This window comes from Callithrix jacchus, chromosome 21 (assembly GCF_049354715.1).
Source record: "Callithrix jacchus isolate 240 chromosome 21, calJac240_pri, whole genome shotgun sequence".
Taxonomy (NCBI): domain Eukaryota; kingdom Metazoa; phylum Chordata; class Mammalia; order Primates; family Cebidae; genus Callithrix; species Callithrix jacchus.
In genome coordinates, this window is record NC_133522.1 from 33,129,626 (window position 1) to 33,150,697 (window position 21,072).

Here is a 21,072-nt window from a genome sequence, read left to right on the forward strand (position 1 = left end):
AACCACATTAAAACACAGGCAGCTTTGCTGTTGTGTCTCAACCACTTCCTAAGTCTCAGCTGAATATTTGGTCTTGGCTTTTTAAGTTGCCTGAGTTTAGCTTAGGAAGCACACTGGGGTCTTTCACAGTGGAGAGATTCACTTAGTGCATTTTATAATTAACTACTATAAAGCAGAGCTTTGGCATGTTTGCAAATTATGGATTTCATTAGTCTAAATAAAATCAGATTGTTCCTCCTAGCATATTAGAAGCTGGCCCAACATCAATAAAATTATTGTTTTTAAGAACCATGTGTGCAGCAGGTGAAATCTTTATTATTACAAGTCAATAATAAAAGTTTGACAAGTTAAAATATAAACTCAAACTGTAAACTTACATTAACTTGAAAACTTTCTGCAGTTCACATTTGGATTGTAAAGAGGCTGTAAACACATTCCTACCTCCACGCAAGGCACATGGATGGGGACTGTGTTTTTGATAGTTTGAAGTGACTTTCTGAAATGCCTTAACAATTTATAACATTCACTTGCATATAACACAAGAAGAAAAGCAATTTATGACTGCCTATCCAGAGTCAATGTCAATCAATATCCATCTTCCAGAAGTTCGTATTGGCATCAGTTGATTAGATACCTTTATAATCTAGCTGCTTTTTTGAAAAAATTAGCAGGAAAAACGAAGTGTTCTAGTTATCAAATGGTACATGATAAAAGTAACTTTTCATAATTGTTCATTTTTAACCTATGTCATTTTGACATTAATCTAATGCCATGGATAGAAATGGTGCCAAATAGAGACTTTAACTCTGCCTCTATTTACCTTATGTGTTAATTCTCAAGGTAAGATTTCTCTCTTTTTTATGTGGGAGGCTCACTCTGTCACTCAAGCTGGAGTGCAGTGGTGTGATCATCGCTCATTTTACTCTCTGTCTCCTGGCCTCAAGCAATCCTCCCACCTCAGCCTCCCAAGTATCTGAGACTACAGGCATGCACCACTATGCCCAGGTATTTTTAAAAAAGAATTTTGTAGAGGCAGGGTTTCCTTATGTTTCCCAAGCTGTTCATTTTCAAAGAAAATTTCAATTAGGTTTATTTGTATACAAAATATATGTGACTTTCTATTTTAAACCACTATGAAGAGAAATAGGAAACAGTTGGGCACTTCCATGAGAACCTGTAGGTAGGTTAATAAAAGTGTTTTTCTTGCTTAAATATATCCTTTTACTGCTTATAGAAAAAATAAAGTAGAGAAATTATGAGAACAGCCTGGGAATCCTCACCCAGCTTGTGTTTTGAGCATAGTAACACATTCACACTGTTTTCATAAAGGAAATTACACATTTTGGAATGAGGCTCGAGCAAATTAAAAACACTGGAAAACTGAGCATTCAAAACATCATTTTCATCACCATACTTTGGCCATATACACAACTTCCAATTCTAGAAATTTGCAAATATCTAGAAAAAGAAAGGAGAATGGTGATACCATATCTCTACTAAAAATACAAAAATTAGCCAGGCATGTTGGTGGGTGACTGTAATCCTGGCTACTTGGGAGGCTGAGTTAAGAGAATCTCTTAAACCCCGGAGATGGAGGTTGCAATAAGCCAAGACGGCACCATTGCACTCCAGCCTGGGCAACAAGAGCAAAAGTCTGCTTCAAGAAAAAAAAAATACCATTCAACACACAGGCATGGGCAAAGACTTCATGACTAAAACACCAAAAGCAATGGCAACATAGCCAGAATAGACAAATAGGATCTAATTAAATTAAAGAGCTTCTGCACAGCAAAAGAAACGATCATCGGAGTAAACAGGCAACCTACAGAATGAGAGAAAATTTTTGCAATCTACCCATCTGACAAAGGGCTAATATCCAGAATCTACAAAGAATTTAAACAAATTTACAAGAAAAAAATATTCCCATCAAAAAGTGGGTGAAGCATATGAATGGATGCTTCTCAAAAGAAGACATTTATGCAGCCAACAAGCATATGAAGAAAGCTCATTATTACTGGTCATTAGAGAAATACAAATCAAAACCACATTGAGATACCATCTCATGCCAGTTAGAATGGCAATCATTATAAAGTCAGGAAACAGCAGATGCTGGGGAGGATGTGGAGAAATAGGAACTCTTTTACACTGTTGGGAGTGTAAATTTGTTCAACCATTGTGGAAGAGAGTGTGGTGATTCCTAAAGGATCTAGAACTAGAAATACCATTTGACCCAGCAATCTCATTACTGGGCATATACCCAAAGAAATATTAATCATTCTATGAAGACACATGCACACGTATGTTTACTGAGGCACTGTTCGCAATAACAAAGACTTGGAACCAACCCAAATGCCCATCAACGAGAGACCGGATAAATAAAATGTGGCACAAATATACCATGGAATACTATGCAGCCATAATAATGGATGAGTTCATGTTCTTTGCAGGGACATGAATGAAGCTGGAAACAATCATTCTCAGCAAACTGACACAAGAACAGAAAACCAAATACCACATGTTCTCACTCATAAGTGGGAGCTGAACAATGAGAACACACGGACACAGGGAGGGGAACATCACACACCGGGGCCTGTCAGGAGGTGGGGGACTAGGGTAGGGATAGCATTAGGAGAAATACCTAACGTAGATGACGGGTTGATGGGTGCAGCAGACCACAATGGCACATGTATATCTATGTAACAAACCTGCACATTCTGTACATGTACCTCAGAATGTAAACTATAGTTTAAAAGAAAAGGAAGAGGGAAGTTTGCAGGAATTGAGGAGAATTAGAAGTGAGAGCATGGTCAGCTCAGACTGAGAGCTTCACAAGGCAATCCAAAAAGTACAGCAGGAAACAGACCAGCAAACTGCACTATCCAAGATCTCCCTGGCTGGAGGGGCAAGACTGTAATAATACACAGATGATCAGGAAATCTTTTGTCAGGCTATCTTTCCTAAATGTTGAAGGCTTATTTTTTATAACACATGTTCATAATATTTAGGCAAAAAGTGAAATTAAAGAATAATAAAGAGATTAGAAAATAAACTGAATGAAAGTCAGATTCCTTTATGAAAGGAGAATTGAATCCATATTCCCCTACTTCCAGACCTTAAATAGCTCAGATTAGCCCATATGTAATACAAAAAGGAAGTTAAGTAGAAAGTGTTTGATTAGACAATGAATCACAGGGAATTCCAATGAAATAAACAAAGATGACCCAACCAAAAAATTTAAGTGGGCACCAGGGCACAATCATATATCAAAGATTTAGGTTTGAGTTTTCCATATAGAAGCCCACATTTTTCAACATTGTTTTCTTGTATAACTATATCTAATATTCTTGTACTATTGAGAAACGTTTTTACTGTGTGTATGCACACACACGTATATATTTAGTTTTAATATAATGTTTATTCTTATCAGCATCTGGCCTTCTGCCTCTCAGACTGCTGCATCAGCCCGGTAACCCAAGATCCTTGGCTTAGGAATTCAGGAAAGCTTGTAAAGGTGACCCTGCAGGGCTCTTCATTTCAGCCTATTTAACTTGAGGTCAAAGCAGTCCTGAAGAAGCTGCATTTATTGCCACAGTGTTTGTCTTACAGGGAAATCTCCCAGATGCAGTCAATGTGTGAAAACCAATCACTACAGGAAAGCAGGAGAAAGGAAAGAAATTGCCCTTCCTTTAAGGAATGTGGAATCTTTTCTTTTGAAGAGCAGGATTTAGAGCCCATAATCCTGTGGATGGATGATGCCAACATTCAACTCTGCTGCTTATTCCCCATGATTTCTCCACTCAACCTGTGACGAATCAGCTTCAGGGATTTAGAAGCTTTCTTATGGGACTCCTCTCACTCTGAATGATGGTGATTAATTACTAGTGCACTTTAAAAGTCTCCTCTATTTAATTACATCCTCTTGAGTATTTGGACTAATTCCTCTTAGTTTCCGCTGCAGATCGGAATGTTGCCTTCAGCAAGTCTCATGTTTCTCCTGCTTACTCACTCAAGCACATACATAGATATGTAATAAATATTGATTAAGGTTCTGCATTAGGCTGTATTTTTATCAGTAAGGATTAATAGGCATAAAAGAGCGACATAATCTCTACTCTGGAGCTTAAATGGCATGTGTTATAAAAACACTTTCAGGCTGACCAGCTCTTCTAGTGCAGCAGAGAAGAGTCATGCCTCCTCATTAGCCCACCTTATAGGGAAGAAATGAAGACTCAAATTAACTAAATCACTTGTCTGAGATAAAACAGAGAACCCAGAGACAAAGCTGGGACTCCACTCCAATCTTTGACTACTGAAGCCGAAGATGCCTAATTAATGAAACACTGAATTATTCTCAGTGGTGCTGTTGGATAGTTATTTACGTTTAGGTTTTATGTTTGTGGTTTTCTGCTTAGGAGGTAAGAAAGGTGTCACAAACGTTAATGTTATGCTTAAGAATTGACATTTACTGAATTCTGTTTTACTGGGGCAATACTGTGAATTATACAATTACACTGTACCTTGGATTAGAAGTTATTTAACTCCCCAAAGAAAACATACCAGTTAGAAATGGATGCTTTGTGAGAATATTCTCTGCCTATTAGGAATGTAAAAAAGTACTTTTAATTCCCATTTAAAAGTTATAATTGTAACCTTAAAAAAATCAAAATCTGTTTAAATCAAAATCTTTTTTGCTATGTATGGTAAAAGGTACAATAATGATCAAACCATGCTTTGCTCCCAAAAAGATAATGCTGAGTTGATACATACATTTAAAAAGTAAATAAACTATTTAACTAAAAAGCTAAATATAAGTACATGTGGATATAGATAACACCTACTATCTAAACTCTAACCAATTTGTTCCCCAAAACAACTCCCTGAAATAGGCACTAGTATCCCTATGTTTCAGATATGAAAACTGGAGCTCAGAGAGTTTAAATAATTAGACAAGTGTGACATAGGTAGAAAGTACTTTAGCAAAAATTGAGCTCATTTAGGACTAGATGTTGGAATTAGACAGAAAAAATTAGACACAAACATTGTGTCTAATTCCAACATCTAGTCCTAAATGTACTAAGCCAATTTCTCATACACTCAGTAAACCAAGTCAATAATTAGGAAGCACATATTCTTTAATTTGTAAATTTTTTTTAGCAATCAACTCAGTCCTGTATTTATAGATGCAGGATTTAGATGTGTTCCTTAGAACAAACAAATTAGGTAGGTGAAATTTTAAAGCAAACCCTGTTGAGTGTCAGGCTTGGTTTCATTTGCCTTGCTATTAAGAACCAGACAGAAATATTTGCCATAAGCCATTGATGACCTTTGACAGGAGCCTACAATTATCGCTGACAATGAAATAAAACATGTTAAATTTCTGTGCAAACTGATTAGCCCGGGATGAGTCAATACTGTTTCCAGTAACTTCTAAGAGGGACATCTCTACATACCAAAGTTGCCTGTAACAAATTTCATCCAGGGGTCATTTAGGGATGCTTAAAAAAATAGTAAAAAGACAGTAACAGTAGCAAATTTCTTGTGAACTTTTAAATGACACCGTAAGAAGAAAACAACCACTGTGTTGCTGACTTTGCCTTCTCTCTCTCTCATATTAGTTAACCCTAAAAGTGTAAATATAAACAAATTAAATCCCCAATGGTACATGTGAACCAGGAGAAATCTGGAATTAATTGCGCAGTATTTTGGTTCCTGTTGCAGCTGTTACAAGTGTTTGATTTGGTGAGGGAAAAGAAAAGGCGCCGCATACCGATTTCGTGAGCCACAGTGAAAGCTGCGTGGAGGCCATCATCTTCAATCACAGCACAGCTGCGCTCTGGAGAACATATGGTCCCAACGTCTGCCATTCCCAGGGTGTCACATGAATGATGCCCACATAAATCCTGCCAGGGAGAAGAAAAGAAATCATTAAAATCAATTTATATCCAGAAGGAGCCGCCACATACAGCCACTTGCTTACCCCAAATGGCAAGATGGGGATATGTTTACAGTATCACCTGTTCCTCTCTGGAAAGATTCCAAAAGCAAACTCAAGGCAGAGACTCCTCTAAAGTACTCTGGGACCCAGAAACACAGAAGGATAATGGAACTCAATTACATTTAAAAAGATGTCTTAGGATTGTAGCTTGTCTATTACAATAGCACCTGAAGCCTTAACAAAGCTGTAATGTATATATGTCTCAGATCACTTTCCCATATGGTCATGCTTAGGAACGTCCTAAAATTCTGATGAAAATTCATGCTAAATTTATCAAAATCTTGCATCGTAATTTGTTTTCTATTACAGGGGCAAACTGCAACCAGACATCTGCAACAGAGTATAAATTTATTAGGAATTTGGATGGAAAATTAAATTTTATTCCGCAAATCTTTGAAAGGTCATCTTTAACTCGCAAAATGAGCTGTAATTGTATAGATTGTGTCTACTGAAATCTATGCATTTTTACTCAAAACATTCAATGTAGCATTTCTCAACTTTACAAATCTGCAGAAAATATATGCCATACATAAGTTGTATGTACATGAGTATATACATTTTTTCTGGTAAAAAGTCATAACTTTTCATAGATGTCATATAATCTTTTAAGAGATTCTCAGATAGGAATATTACCCCACCTACTAATGGTTAAAAATAATCAATTTAGATAAAAGGAACCTCAATAAGCCTCTTAAGATATGAAACATAAAGAGAAAACATAAGCCACAACTTTTTGACATGACAGATTCATAATGATAAACTTTCCCTTTAAATGCTGTTTGAGTGTTAATGAACTTTAGCATTTCTTGTGCTTGACCACAATTTTCTATGAAAATTTACTAACAATGTGCCCATTTATATCCCCAAAGAGCGAGATCGTGTTTCTAGTAAGCCATAGTTAATAACTTCAAAAGGGATAGTTTAAAAAATATATTATTTATTTCAAAAGGCTTTTATTAATTAAAATAATAAATGTTTATTATATTTTATAAAATAAAGTTTATTAGTTAAAATAATAAATGTTTCTTGTCATACAGCAATCATCTTTGTATGTCTAATTTCCATGCTCTCCAGCTTACAGAGTAGGAACTCAACAAACGTTTGCTTAATTGAGTTGAATTGGGACCTACAGTCATATGCATATAGTGCTCCCACATCTTTAATATGCTGTATGCTAGCAGAACCTCAACAGGCTCCATACAACCAGAATAAGGCGCTGTGACTACATAACCAATGCTCCATACTCAATGGCAACATACTGTTCTAACCCTTTCTTGTGTTGCTGCATAAAAATCCAAACAAGGTGAAAAGTATTTAAATGCTCAGTCATATTCTCTCCGCTTACTATGTTCTCGGCTCCTTATTGTGTTCTGTTTATCATGAGTTCTCAGCTAAGATAAGTTACAGTGTGGCCACCACGTTACTGTAGCTTTAGACAGTGGAAATCTCAGACAAGTAGCCTTGGTTAATCATGTCACAAAACCAACAGCCTTCCAAAGTTTCCTGTGTATCCTCACATGTCATCCCATGGGATACCAAATTACAGCTGTTGCAAACAAATTAGTAGGTTTTCAAATTGAAATTGGAGCACACTTTTGCATAATAATCAGTCTTTGAGATAATAATATAGTACAATACATTTATAACCCCCTCCCCCACAATCATTTCAGTATCTCTAGGACCAAAAACCTAGGTCATGGCTTAAGGGAGTTGCCAGACACTGTAGGTTATATCTGTACACAATTTATAAAAACAAGATTTATGTTTATATCACAATTTGGGATTGTTTTCTTTAAGTGATAAAATCCAAGAATTACATATTGCCTTCTAACTCTTTACGAATAAGCTTGGATGAAGAGCCATGGCAAGGGAAAATTGCCTTTCTGTTCTGGATAAAGATTAAACTAGATCCTTAATATCTCTCTGTTTACTGCTAATCAATTGCTCATTAGAGGCCATCAACTCTCCTTGTCATCCTTGAATTGGATTAAATGCATTTGGCCTATTGCCACGGAAATGTGACAAAATTGTGAACAGAAGCACTTGTTATTTTTTTAACCACACTTATTAAACTCCTTGACTACTCAGCCACACTATCTATTTCTGTAGCTATAATTATGTAAACTGGCAACCTTTCTATTTCACTCACACAATTTCAAATCTTGGTAGTACAGTTACGGTTTCAGCCTCAAGATTTATAATGAACATCTGAATTTCCTTGTGAATTTCCTTGTGAACAATGTTGATTTCAATGAATTGAAACTAATGTGCATCAAATTATTAAGAATATAGCATACCACACCCATGTCTACTTTCTGGTGATGATTTAACAACATTTGTAGGTATAAACCTTATTTGAAGTTTATAGAATACTTTCTTAAATTATTAAATTCTGAGCAGGGGTGAATATATTGAGGCAATAGCATATGTATACATAAATACACACATGCTATTATGTATATGTATACACACATATACATATATAAAATACATATGCTATATATACATACACATACACACACATATATATGTATGTGTATATATATGTATGTGTATATACACATATATATGTGTGTGTACATATATGTATATATATACACACACACACACATACACACACATATATAAATCTAGGTCTGGAGGCAGAAGATACCGGAGAGATGTAAATCACATACAATAACATGTAAGAGATAAATGCATTTAAAGTGCTGATGAAAGCTTATCTGTTTGTTCAGTGTAGATCTGAAATTAAATCATTTCTTGGTCATATCAAAGAAGGCTTGTTTTATGTGGAATCAATATCACCATTTTGTGGAGAGTAAGGCAATAGAAGATTTAGTAAAATATCAAGGTTGCAAGAGTATGCAGAGATTTATCCAGTGGTTTTGTGGTATGGTGTTGGCTAGGATACAAGACTGAGACATTGTGTCTAACTCAAAAGTGTATTCATGATGGTCGGCACCACTGACAGAGATTTGATAGAAAGGTCATTGATACTGTGACCATTCACCAGGTATGACCTTTAGAAGGCTATAAATATGGCCAAGCTTGTGATTTATCATAGAATTTTGAAGCTGTAATAATAGCCAAGATCTACTGGGTACTTCTTGGGGATGGGATGGGGGATAGAGAGCCAGCCAAGCATACTGCTTTGAGAAGCGGATGCTCAGAACATGAATGCTGATGCAGGTAGATACCATCACAGCTGCAGCACCAACAGCTGAAATTAAGGAAGAATACCTTATATAGGAGTAAAATAACAGCAACTTCTGTTTCTATAGCTTTTACCTTTTGGTAAGGGCAAGCATAGAGCACAAGGGAAGAGCACAAAAGAGAGTTTAACTAGGTTTCAGATATCTACCCATCTGTCTACACAATTCTTAGTGAAGAGAGATTAGTTATAGAAGAATTAATCTGGCGTGGTACATATTTTAGTCATAAGTATTACCTACACACACACACATGCGTGCACACACACACATGCATATTTGTTCTGTGGATCTGGTTCTTAAGGAGTCATTTGCCTTTCTGGCTACCTATCCAGCAATCCCCAATAATAGGGGTTTTAATTTTAGACATCAGCAGAGACTACATTAATTGGAACTGTTAGGCCAACCCTTACAATGGCCCGTTTTATACAATCTCTATCCTTCTCTCTTGATATAACCATGGGATACCAAACACACAGAGCCCACATAGGTTAGGGGCCCAGGCTTCCAGGAATATTTATTCCTAGAACAATTATCGTGTGCCTACAGTCTGCCAGACACTGTGCAAAGTACTGACACTGTGGTAAATAGATGAAATAAGATCTGATCCTGAGCTTTAAGGAACATCACGATCTAAGGAGCTAAACAGATATGTCAAGAACAAAGCAACCTGTGACTGTCGTTAGGAACAGATCTTTGAGGGAGAACAGAAGAGGCATTGATGAACTCTCCTTGAGGGAATCAATAAAGGTGTCTCCACGTAAGTGAGTGGATTTGATAGCCTGGGAGGAGGGATATTCTGTCAAGGAAAGACTAGTGGAAACATAATGGAATGGTAAAAGGCAGAGTCTTCTGGGAATGACAAAAGGTTTGTTGTGGCTGGAACACAGGATCTTTTGAGTGGAGGGTTAGCAGGGAAGCTGGAAAGAATCTGGCCCCAGAGTTCCAAGTCAGGAAGTTTTCTCTGACAAATATGAGGTAAGAAAGGGAAGAAGAGATGGAGAAAATTGGAGACTGGGGATAGGGGAGTAGGTGCTTGACTAAGTCATTTTCGTGAACAGAAATGGAAGCTGGTTAGAGACAATAAATGGAAAGTAGATTGTTTTTAATTCGACGTTGTTAGTAAAAAGCACTGTGTAATCATTTACATGCTTTGAGACAAAGTTCCTTCATCATTAACATAAGGAGTTTGGTCTGGGTGATCTTTAGGGCTTGTTCCAACTACACATGTCTTGTTATTAACTAAGAGCATTCCAATTTATAAAGAAATGAAAGCTCTGGGGCATTAAGTGCCCTAAATCTCAATCTTGTGAATACTGAAGCTGAAATTCAAACCTATATCTAAACACCCAGAATCCTGAACTTATTTCACCATGGTTTTGCTAAATCATCACTTATGTTATTCTTGACATTAATCTTATCCTTTTTATTCACAATCTGCACTTGGTCAAGCAAATTTCTTTTTTGCAGCAAAGAATAGCCTGGGTTTATCTCTATGCTCTGTTGGATAAAACTTGATAATTTAGAGGTATACTAAATATATAAAATATACCGTGAAAGATATTTCAAAAAACAAGAAAATGGAAGTACTGGGTAAGAAAACTTGTGACATCATTAACTCGCCTCCTTCACTAACCCGTCACATCTAATTCGCCACTGTAAGTCACTGTAGTGGTCCTCTATTTCTCATTTTTTCCGTTATTCCTTCCTGCCTGAATTATCACCTGAGACTTCTAACGGGTCCCTTTTCCTCCTGTAACTTCCCCATCTGCATGCCGTAGTCAGTTACCTTCTTAGAGCAAAGATCTTATTAGATTCCTCCAGTCCTTCACATCAGCCTTAGCCTGGCATTCAAAACCTTGCACAATACAGTTTCAGTCTTTCTGTCTGCCTCCACTGTACCTTCCTGCTCCATTCTGTCCACTATTTTGTGCATATCTCATGAACATTTTGGCCTCTGAACTTCTGCCAACACATTCCCTCTACTACAAAGAATTTTTACTCACATCCACCTTTTCCTAAAATTTCTTGACCCAGTCTATGCCTCTCAATTCCTAATGCCACTGCTTTAGTTTAGACCACCTTGAGCCCTCCTCTTGAAGATTTTTGAAACAGCCTGCTCACCAGATCCAGTCGACTACTTAGACCAGAGGGCTCATTTCAAAACACACCTCTGATCATTGATGTCTTCCTACTAATGTTCTTTTCATTGATTGCCATCGCACTTAATTTACAATGAAGACTTCTCAGCATGGTGCAATAGACTGGATTGTGTCCTCTTCAAAGTCATATATTTGGAGATGTGGCCTATAGGGAGGTAAATGAGGTTAAATGAGGTCATGAGGATAGGACTCTGATCAGATAGGATTAGTGTCCTTAGAAGAAGTGATACCCACCAGTGTTCTATTTGTACGTGCAGGCAGTGGAAAGGCTATGTGAGTACACAATGCGATGGTGGCCATTTATGATGCAGGAAGAGAGCCTTCACTAGAAATCAGACTGGCTAGAATCTTGATCTGGGACTTTCCAGCCTCCCAAAGTGTGAGAAGATATACTTCTGTAGTTAATGCCACCCATTTTACAGTATTCTGTTATGGTGGCCAGAGCCGACCAATAGACATAGTGTATAGTTTTGTTTTGATTTTTTTAATAAGTGGTTATTATCTTCTCCAGACTAATTTATTACCATTCCCCATTGAACATGATGGTTTGGTAATGTCTGCAATGCCTATCTCCTCCTTATGTATCTGGTTAACTCCCTCTTTCTTCAAAATTGAACTCAGATGGGGTCAGCAACCTTCTAATGCACTTCCATAATACCTTACAAATACATCTACTGTAAGAGTCATCATGCTGTACAGCAATTACCATTTCTTTGTCTGTTTCCAGGAATAGATTCTTAAGAAAGGGGACACTTTTTAAACCTCTGAATCCCTCTCTGCCTATGAGGGGCATATTACATACTTGAATAAATTAGTGATAATACTTTAGAGAGCAGTAGACAGGACTGTCTTCTCTGTCTGCCATTTGTTAGCTGTTACTCTAAGATTACCTCTGTTTCTCCTCATATAAATTCCTTGTCTGTCAAAATAATTATATACTGGTTGCAGATTGTTGAACGGATTAATTATAAAATAGTTTGTGGCCAAGGATAGTATATAAGAAATGCTCAGTAACAGCTGATTGAATCTAAATCCAATTTTTCCATCCTTTGAGGACCAATTCAATTCTACATTTGCAATGAGACCTATATAAAGATCCATAAGCAGAATTAACTGTTACCTTCCTTTTTCTTTCACAGACTTTGTTTATATCTTAATATGACAGTTATCAGAGTTTTCCTAACATTAGAGTGATTGACAGATATATCTGTTTCCTTTCTGCTGGTAATACGCCTAGTGCACAGGGACCAGCTATTTTCCATCTTGCTGCCTGAAACTGACTATATGAGTCTACACATAGGAGGTGCATATAGGCAGGTACTGAATAGATTTTACCTAACATACCTCACAGCTTATTGTAAAAATGTTAACTAGAGCGGCTTGCTCTGCTACCAGTTTCCCCATTTCTGAGTTATTCATCCTTTTATTGATTAGGATTGACCTATAGGCTGATTCCTTGACAAGGGTTCACTTTTGATGTTAAGTGAGATTTCAACTCAAATATATGACTGAACTGGTCAGTCTAGGCAGCAAGCCAATAAGAAAAAAGCACATCCCTCTCCCTCTTTCAAACTTCTGGTCTTCCTCTAGTGCCCCCTGTTGTCAGAACCAAGCCAGGAGCCACTTGGCAAAGGAGAAATACCATGTGTGGAGATCCAGCCCCGGCATTGTAAGGCGGAATGTAAAGAGTTTTAGCTGAGACAGGGATCTATCAACTGGCATATTGATAGTTAATGAAAGGGAATTAAGTTCTGATATTGCATAATCTCTTGGTTTGATTTCAATTCAATGTTTTCAATCTATGAAAGAGTAAGGCTTTTGCTGCTGCCATGCAGGGGTGGAGGAATGTTAAACAATTTCCTATTTTGTTATCAAGCGGGTAGGCTTTTGTTTCTGAAGAGCGAATGGTCTAAAAAAACAACGGTAAGAGTTTGTCTTGAAATAAGTTATTTTAAAATAAAAGAGGATGTCCGGAACAAGGAAAGGATTCTGGAAGGCAAAATTAAATCCTGGGGAGATTGGATTTCTACTGTGTGATGGCAGAAGTGGTGTGAATTCCAGCATTAGTGCCATGTCAGAATGAAAACGGCTTCTATGCCAGGAAATCACTGGTGCTAACTCTTTCTAATTAGAATAGTACTGGAGTGCTGGGTACAGTCCGGACAGTGAAGTGCGTTCATTTGATAAATGAATTACTAGCACTATTCTACTGACTTCCAGATGCAACATTCAAGGTGGCCTCAGTTAGTAAACAGAGGTAAAAACATATCCTCACACATTTGCTTCATGCCTGAAAAACAAGCAATTTAGGAGAAGACATCTGGACCTAAATTTGAACAGGACTCCGAGCCCATCAAAACATGGATTTGATGGCTTGGCGTCTGGCTGCTAAGCAACGTACTTCTTACATTCAAAACAGAATTGTAAAAGTAGAATCTTCGTGCCAACTCTGGGTATTTCTCATTGAAAAGGAAATAGCTCTGACAGTTTTCTTCAGGCCTCAAGATACCTGATTTTCATGAGCTGGAAGACCTCAGATCTCTCCTCCAGCCTTCTTGTTTTTCACATTCTGAAGTATTAGGCAGAGATTAACTTTACTTTGTGAAATACTCTCAAATGAATGCTGCATAAAGGCCTTGAAATATGTTTTTCAGCCTACTAATTAGTAGCAGTCTTTTAAATTAGGCACATCTATGCCAAATACACATGCATTTCAAATATTTGCTTCTTGTGAAGTTAGATGTATATACTACAGGGGCAGCCAACCACAAATGAGATTTGCTTTCCTAAAAGTATGCTTCTGGTTGGCAAGGAAACCAGGGAGGGCCCATGTGAAATATTTTCCATGTGTAGACTAGTTTGAAAAGTGAATGTCCTTATAATACTGACAAAAATTAAGATAGACCATTAATTTATTTCTCCTTTGCTTTTTATCTATTTAAAATATGCCGTTAGGTTTCAGGCTTCGGAAAAATAGAAACAGTGAACTACCCAAACAAAAAACAAATTCAGAAAAAGCAATCTACAAATCATTGAGAATCACTGAGTAGTTCCTTGTTTTCTGGGAAACAATTAGGAACATTATTGGGCAGGAGGTAGGAAGTAACAAGCCTTCTATTAATTTTTATTTATTTTAAAATTATGAAATGTGGATTGGTGTTTAAAAATGAAAGTGAATTACTAAAATGACCTATTTCCTTGGAGCAGTATGCTTACAAAAGTATTTCTTCCTCTTTCTTAAGAGAACCTCCTTCCATAAACTCTCTAAAGACTCCTGCTTGGCATCCTCTTGTGATGCAGCAAAGCAAGGAAACCCAGACATGGAAAGTTGCTTACCAAAAAAAAAAAAAAAAAAAAAAAAAAAAAGGAGCTTGGAAACCAAACAAGAAAGGGATAGTTTTATAGAACTTCACTTTACAGAGAAGGCCACAAATGAATGTTCTACCATTTCAAAGACTAACGTGTGGAGGAATTAAAAGATGGCTTCCAGAAAATCACTTAATGAGGAAAAAAATTTTTTCCATTGTGCACAGCACTGAGTACTGCCTGGCTCTCCCTAAACTGCCGCCCTCCAGCATCTTTGTTTACATGTGGTTTACATTAATGTCCACCCTATGAACCACAAGTGTTTCTCTACTCCAAATTTATCAACACTTTCCCTTCATACCAGAGGGGTCTTAGTAAAAATAGAAGAATTAGGTAATGAAGCTGTGTGATTCTAAAGTCTCCTGCAAGCCATCATGTAATTTCTTATCCTTATTCTGTTTGCTTCATTTTATACCATGATTTTATATCATGCTTCAAAGTTTGTAATCTTTTATCTATTCTGGATGGGTCTCAAACACTAAAGGAATGAGCTTTAAAAGTCAATTACCAGGCATTGAAAAGGCACAACTTAAAACTGCCAGTCAGAGTAGGGTTGTGACAAAGGAGGCTTAGAACTATACTCAAGCCAGGCCCCTAACCAACCCAGACTTTTTGTGTAAATGTCACACAAACTCGGTGGTCAAACACTGTGTAAATAGATACTGCATTCTCTCCAGAGCCTCTGAGCCTTAAAGATCCATTTCTTTTCTTCCCCATAGCCATCCTTCTTAAAAGGAGGAAGTGCTGGGAACACATTTCTTCCTCCTGTCTTGACTCTTCGCCCAGTTCTTCTGCACTGGGGCTTCGGAAACGCAGTCATCCAAAACCCAAACATGCAAACGGGATGTGACCCTCCCTAGGCGGCAGAGTTGGCCTGGGCAGTACCTGCGATGCACTGGTGGACTAAGCAAAGGGGCTGTTAAGGAACCTCACAAGTTTGTCCTCTCAGCTGATTGGGTCTCTATACCCTGCTGGCCCGCCCACATTACTCTCTTCCCAGGAGCTGAGATTCCAAGGTGGACCTGTAAGAACTCCATTAGGAATCCAACCTGGAAAAGGATTCCTTTTCCCTTCCCACGTGAAGCAGAAGGGGTTCTAGTAGAAAAGGTGGTCATTTACAAAAGAAGGCCATTGGACAATAGTGACTACTGTGAATGAACCATCAAGGTTGGACACTTTTATTTTTACTGTAAAGAAGATCCATGATCCCAAAGGCAATCTTGTTTTCCTTTCTTTTCCCCATTTAACTGTATCATTTCCCCAAGCATTCTAGTGCCTTCTTACGTTTACGTTCCCATGCCGCAATACCTCAGACTAGATGATATGAAGCATTACCGATTCTTCATGATTACTTAACCAGATCTTGGCATTTAAAGCAAACAATTCTGTGGGGCTAACCTGAATACAGGAGCAGAGTTGAAGGCTGGTTGGATTTCCTGCAAGAAGCAGTTAAACACATCCCCAGCTGCAGGAGGTTTGTGGGAGAAGCAAAGCCACCAGCAAGATTCCCTACGACCTACTTCCTGATACCAGGGCTGGGAAGCCCGCATCCCGGCTGGACCTACCTCCCGAGTAAACAGGATAGCTGCGTCGTAGTGCTCCTCATGATCATCTCCCAGCTGGTTGTGTTGGTGTTGCCACTTGCAAAAGTTCTTGAGCGTGGTGGCTGCATTCTTGCTAACCTCCAGGCTCTTGTCCTTGTCGCCCAGCACCACCACCTTCACCACCGCCAGGCGGATGTGGTTCTCGATGCTGGCATGGCTGTACAGCCTATTGGCAATGGAGGCCAGGGTCAGCAGGTAGTGCTGCAGTCCCCTGCCATACAACCGCGCCATGGACGCGTCAGCCACCAGAAGCAGCTCCACCTGGCGGGCCCGGGAGATGGAGCGGCGCCGCCGCCGCCACCACGTCTGCGGTCCTGGACCCCCAGCAGGCGAGAGAGCAGACTGGTCCAAAAGCTGTGAGGTCGGCGCTGTGCGTCGGCCCGGACTGCTGTACGCCGGGGGATGCTCGTGAGGCTCCGGCGTGGACGTGGGGGTCTCGCAGCTGGCGCGCTGAGGCAGGGCCTCGAAGCTGAAGCCCTCGCGGGTGTAGACATGCAGGATCCGTGTGGACCCATCCCCGTACACGCGCCCTGTCTCCTCGGCCCAAGGTCCGCGCAGCAGTGGCTTCAGGATGTAGCGCGCGTGCTTGACAGCGAAGAAGCCATCGAGACCCCCACAGAGGTCAAAGACAGCCAGGGATCGGGGACTGCCGTCCACTGTGCCCCGGTAGAAGCAGTGGCTCCGGTGGCGCCAGGGCTCACTCGTCCCACCTCCTTCGGGCACGAAGCCAGCAGTGCCCACCGAACCATCCCGCTCCAGGTCCAAGAGGAACCTCCGGCCGCCCGCGTAGACGAGGTAGCCCACCTTGCCGCCGCCGGAGTAGAGTTGGTCGATGTTCTGCACCAGCCCCCTGCTCCTGCGCCGCTGCGCCAGGGGGTGCGGGTGGCCCGGAGGCTCGGTCGGCTTCTGCACCTCCTCCCCCTGCCGCTGGCGGGGCTGGGAAGCTGCTGCAGCAGTTGGAGGCTGCCCCGCTTTATCCTGGGCAGGTGCCGCGGCGGGGCCGCCCGTGGCCAGGGGCAGGCGGAAAGCGCACAGCAGCAGGGACGCCCACCCGAGCAGCATAGTGCGCTGCCCGCGGGGAGGGGCTGCGCAACAGGGACTTTATGGGTATTTGTTGTTTGCTAGGAAGTTACCGGGGCGGGGGATGGGGACACACACACACTTGCTTGCAAGGTTGAGTCAAGTGTCGGAGGGAGGGGAGCCGGCGGCAGCGCCAGCCTGTCCCGACCGTGGTGCTAGCGTGCGAACTTTTCTTTGTTGCTTGGGAAAATGTTTGGATTTGTGCTCCAGAAAGAGGAGGAGGAAAAAAAAGAAAGAAAATATTAAAAAAAAAAAAAAAGTCGGATAGTGGAGATTCAGCAAATACGGGAACAAGGGGGAAAAAAAACCAAAAAAACAAAAAACAAAGAAACACAACAAATGCAGACACGATAGCTGCTCCAAGAAAAGTAAGGAAGGTACCGCGCACCCGGCTGGCAACTGGTGCGCGCAGCCTCCCGCCCCCGCGCTGCGCTGGACTCGCCGGCTGCGGAGGTTCCAAGCTCCGGGGCCCACTTCCTTTCTTATTTTGTGGGTTTTCTTGGCTCTGCTGGGACCAGGAGGAAGGGAAGAAAGAGAGGGGGAAAAGCCATAAAAATTAAAACAAAAACGCAGCAGGCAGCCTGAGGCGAGGTGGCGAAGCGGCTTGTGTGTGTCCCTCTGGCTGCGGTGTCTTCCTACCCGCCGTCATCCCCAGTCGGCCGCTGTGAGCGCCGAGAGCAGCGCGAGCGCTGTGAAGATGCGAGGAGGTGGAACAATGAATTTATAGCGGCATGCCATCCTGCAATGGCAATTTCAACAATTCGTCACTGCACACTGCCTCTTAAAGGGAGAGCTTCCCCCACCACTCCCACCCTTCCCGGTCCGCGCCTAATCAGACGGGGGAGGGCACTAGAGGAGGGTGATCTAGGAAAGGGAGACCAAGTAGGAGGAAGGGACTGGGACACAGAGAGGTGGAAGGAGGGACGAGGAGGAAAAAAAAAAGTAATGGAGCAAGAAAAACAGATTTCCTTGGCCACTTTTAAAGCCACACGGCTCCGGGTCTGTCTGATATTTCACAACCAATTGGGGTTGGCCAACCTCGGCTTACCTCATCTCCTGAACGGGTGTTTTGGTGTATTTTTAAAGTTATTGAGACGTTTCAAGTCTCTCCCTGCCTCCTCCTTGCCTGCTTTTCTCGCCCTCGGTGGGAAGTTCCTGCTGCCAATTTTCCCCCTTCGCACACCGGTGCGCTCTCAGACCGTGCAACTCCATCCACCAGCCAGAGCTTCTCAGCGTCCCGCGCATCCCCTACCCACCGCATTCCCTTCGCTTCCTCCCCTCTGTCCGGCACCCTGTTTCTTCCCTCTCCAATCTCCAGCCTCTTCGTGCTTTGACGCTCCTTGGATTCGGGCTCCGGGTGACTAACTTCTCCCGGCCACCAGCAGAGCTGCTGGGCAGTCGGAAAGCCCAGGGCGCTTCCTGGCCCGCTGCGGTTCCCCGGGGCAAGGACGCCTGCAGCCTGGGAACTCCGTAGCTTTGTGTGCAAACTGCGCGCTCCCCGCTTTCTCCAGCACACCTTTCATCAGGGTCCACAATCTGTCCCTTAATCCTGGCCCACTGGAACTTCCTTTGCTATGAAAACGGAAGGCGGGAAAGAGTTAACTCTTAAAGGGAATTCCGCTCATTTTTTTCTTCCTGAAATATTTTAAAATTTTGCACTCACACTTTTTATATTTGTATTTAAATGATAATTAAATAATAAATCCTATATCTTGTTTTTGTCTTTTCTAAAGCAAGCACTTATGGCCATAGACCTTGACCTACCTTCGTTCTCAGAAATTCCTTTTAGAAGAAAAAGAATACTTTTGGCGGAAGAAAGATTGGTGCTTATTAGTACGCGGATGGCATTATCACTACTACTCATTTTCTCTGTCCTCTTTGTTTCCTTTAATTATCATTCTAAGAAGGGAGAAGGAAAACTCGACGACTTTCTAACCAATACCTGGTAAGGATTAGAAGGTCTACCTACACAGTAGGGGTAAGAGCTCCGTCCATCCACCAATTATTCTTCAGGCTAATTAACTAATGCACCAGTGAAAAATGAATGTGGTGTAATTAGCACATTTCAATCTTTTTCTGCGTTTAACTTTGGTGATGCTGGGGTTAGCAGGGGCGGGTGCCTCAATGGTTCCCACGCTGATCACGTTCTCTGGGAGGGAACCATGAGGATCTGGGGCAGGATGGAGGTTCTTGGAATGGCAATAATTTCTGGAAGGAATTACAGAATTGCCCGGCAACGATGCCCATTGCCTTGTGCCTGGAACACCCTCTGGAGTCATGTGAAAGACCGACATAACATTTTGTTTTAACTTATAAATTAAGAGATCATTGGGGCCTAGGGACATCCAACAGCTCCTGATGGGTTCTGACATACATCCAGGGAGGAAGTTAACTATTGCTGAAGGCCATTGCTTGATAATTCCACAAGGCCTCAGCAATTCAGTGGCCAGTTGCCCCAGGCCCATGCTGCCAGCTGGATGGATGGGTCAGGATAGGAGGTTCCAGCAATATTCTCTGTCCCACCAAGGCCTTTGAGCCTTGCATTAACCATTCTCTCTCCCGTGGTCCTTACTTTGCACCTACAAATAGCAAACTTTATCTTTTTAAGCAGTTACACTGAAAAAAGTCTAATATTTGACACTAAACGCCATTTCTAATACAACCTTGGTTCACTAAATTTAACGATTTCATCATTGTTCATCTCAAAGAATCATTTTGATAGATAGGGATTTTAGGTGACAGTGGTTTAAATTTGTTAATTACAATTCTTTTCATTCACAGACAGATTTGTTATTTAGGATTTCAGGAAATTACAGTAGAGATTTTCTTTTCTTTCTTTCTTTTGTTTTTTAGATGGAGGTCTTTTTGTGTCACTCAGGATGGTCTTGAACTCATGGTCTCCAGGGATTCTCCCACCTCAGCCTCCTGATTACCTGTGATTGCAGGCATGAGACACAGTGCCAGCTTGAGTTTTCTTTTTAATGAAGCTTTTCTGCTCTTTCACAAATACTGTGCTGAATGCTGAATCTGAATTTTATGCCTTTAACTATATAGTGACATATGTAATCAGTTTATTCAAATGTTTAGAAATACATGGGGAGAACAGCATAGACAAAGATAAAATTCCAAACATGAATATCAAGCACAAAATATGTACTAGAGTCACATATTCACAAGGAAATAAATCCTCAATCATTATGGATACAATGAGTAAATTCTTACATCTCAGAAAATGTCTAGTTGGATATAAACTTTTTTTAGAAAGTAACTTGGAGACTTTAGAAACTTCATTTGGTACTATTTTAAAAATATTACACTAGTGGATTAGGATGAGTTGCTATGTTGTGGAAAAAATTACCATCTGTCAATCCAAGAAAGTAATTTGCACTGGATAAAAGTAGCTGAACTTTTTATTTTTATAGTAGAAAGAAAAAATATTTTTCTTTAAGTAGACTAATTGATACTTATTCTAAGTAACGATTTTATTTGTGCATATTTAAAGAGAATGCATTTCCACTGCATTTATGGAGTATTATGATCACAAATACCACTGATATGTGATTTTACATTTCCCAAATGGAAGAAAGACTTACTACTCCAGAACTTTATAATTTATCTTGGAGATCAGGTAGGGCAACTTCCTCCATCTAAGAGTG

The 21,072-nt window shown here is 40.4% G+C and overlaps 1 protein-coding gene across 3 annotated transcripts in view; it reads right to left on the reverse strand.

Annotated features, from left to right (window-relative positions):
- Positions 1 to 18,779, reverse strand: part of ADAMTS5 (ADAM metallopeptidase with thrombospondin type 1 motif 5) — a 52,007-nt gene extending 33,228 nt beyond the window's left edge. For 2 of the 3 annotated variants that reach the window (XM_078358402.1, XM_002761329.6), the window contains exons 1-3: positions 18,465 to 18,779; positions 16,298 to 18,155; positions 5,768 to 5,900 (exon numbers count right to left, since the gene is read on the reverse strand). In XM_078358402.1, the coding sequence (XP_078214528.1) occupies positions 5,768 to 5,900; positions 16,298 to 17,398 (1,234 nt within the window). In that variant the 5' untranslated portion in view covers positions 17,399 to 18,155; positions 18,465 to 18,779. Of the gene's footprint in view, positions 1 to 5,767; positions 5,901 to 16,297; positions 18,172 to 18,464 lie in introns of those variants that run through there. The other variant, XM_078358401.1, reaches the window with a different exon arrangement.
- Between the last annotated feature and the right edge of the window lie 2,293 nt (positions 18,780 to 21,072).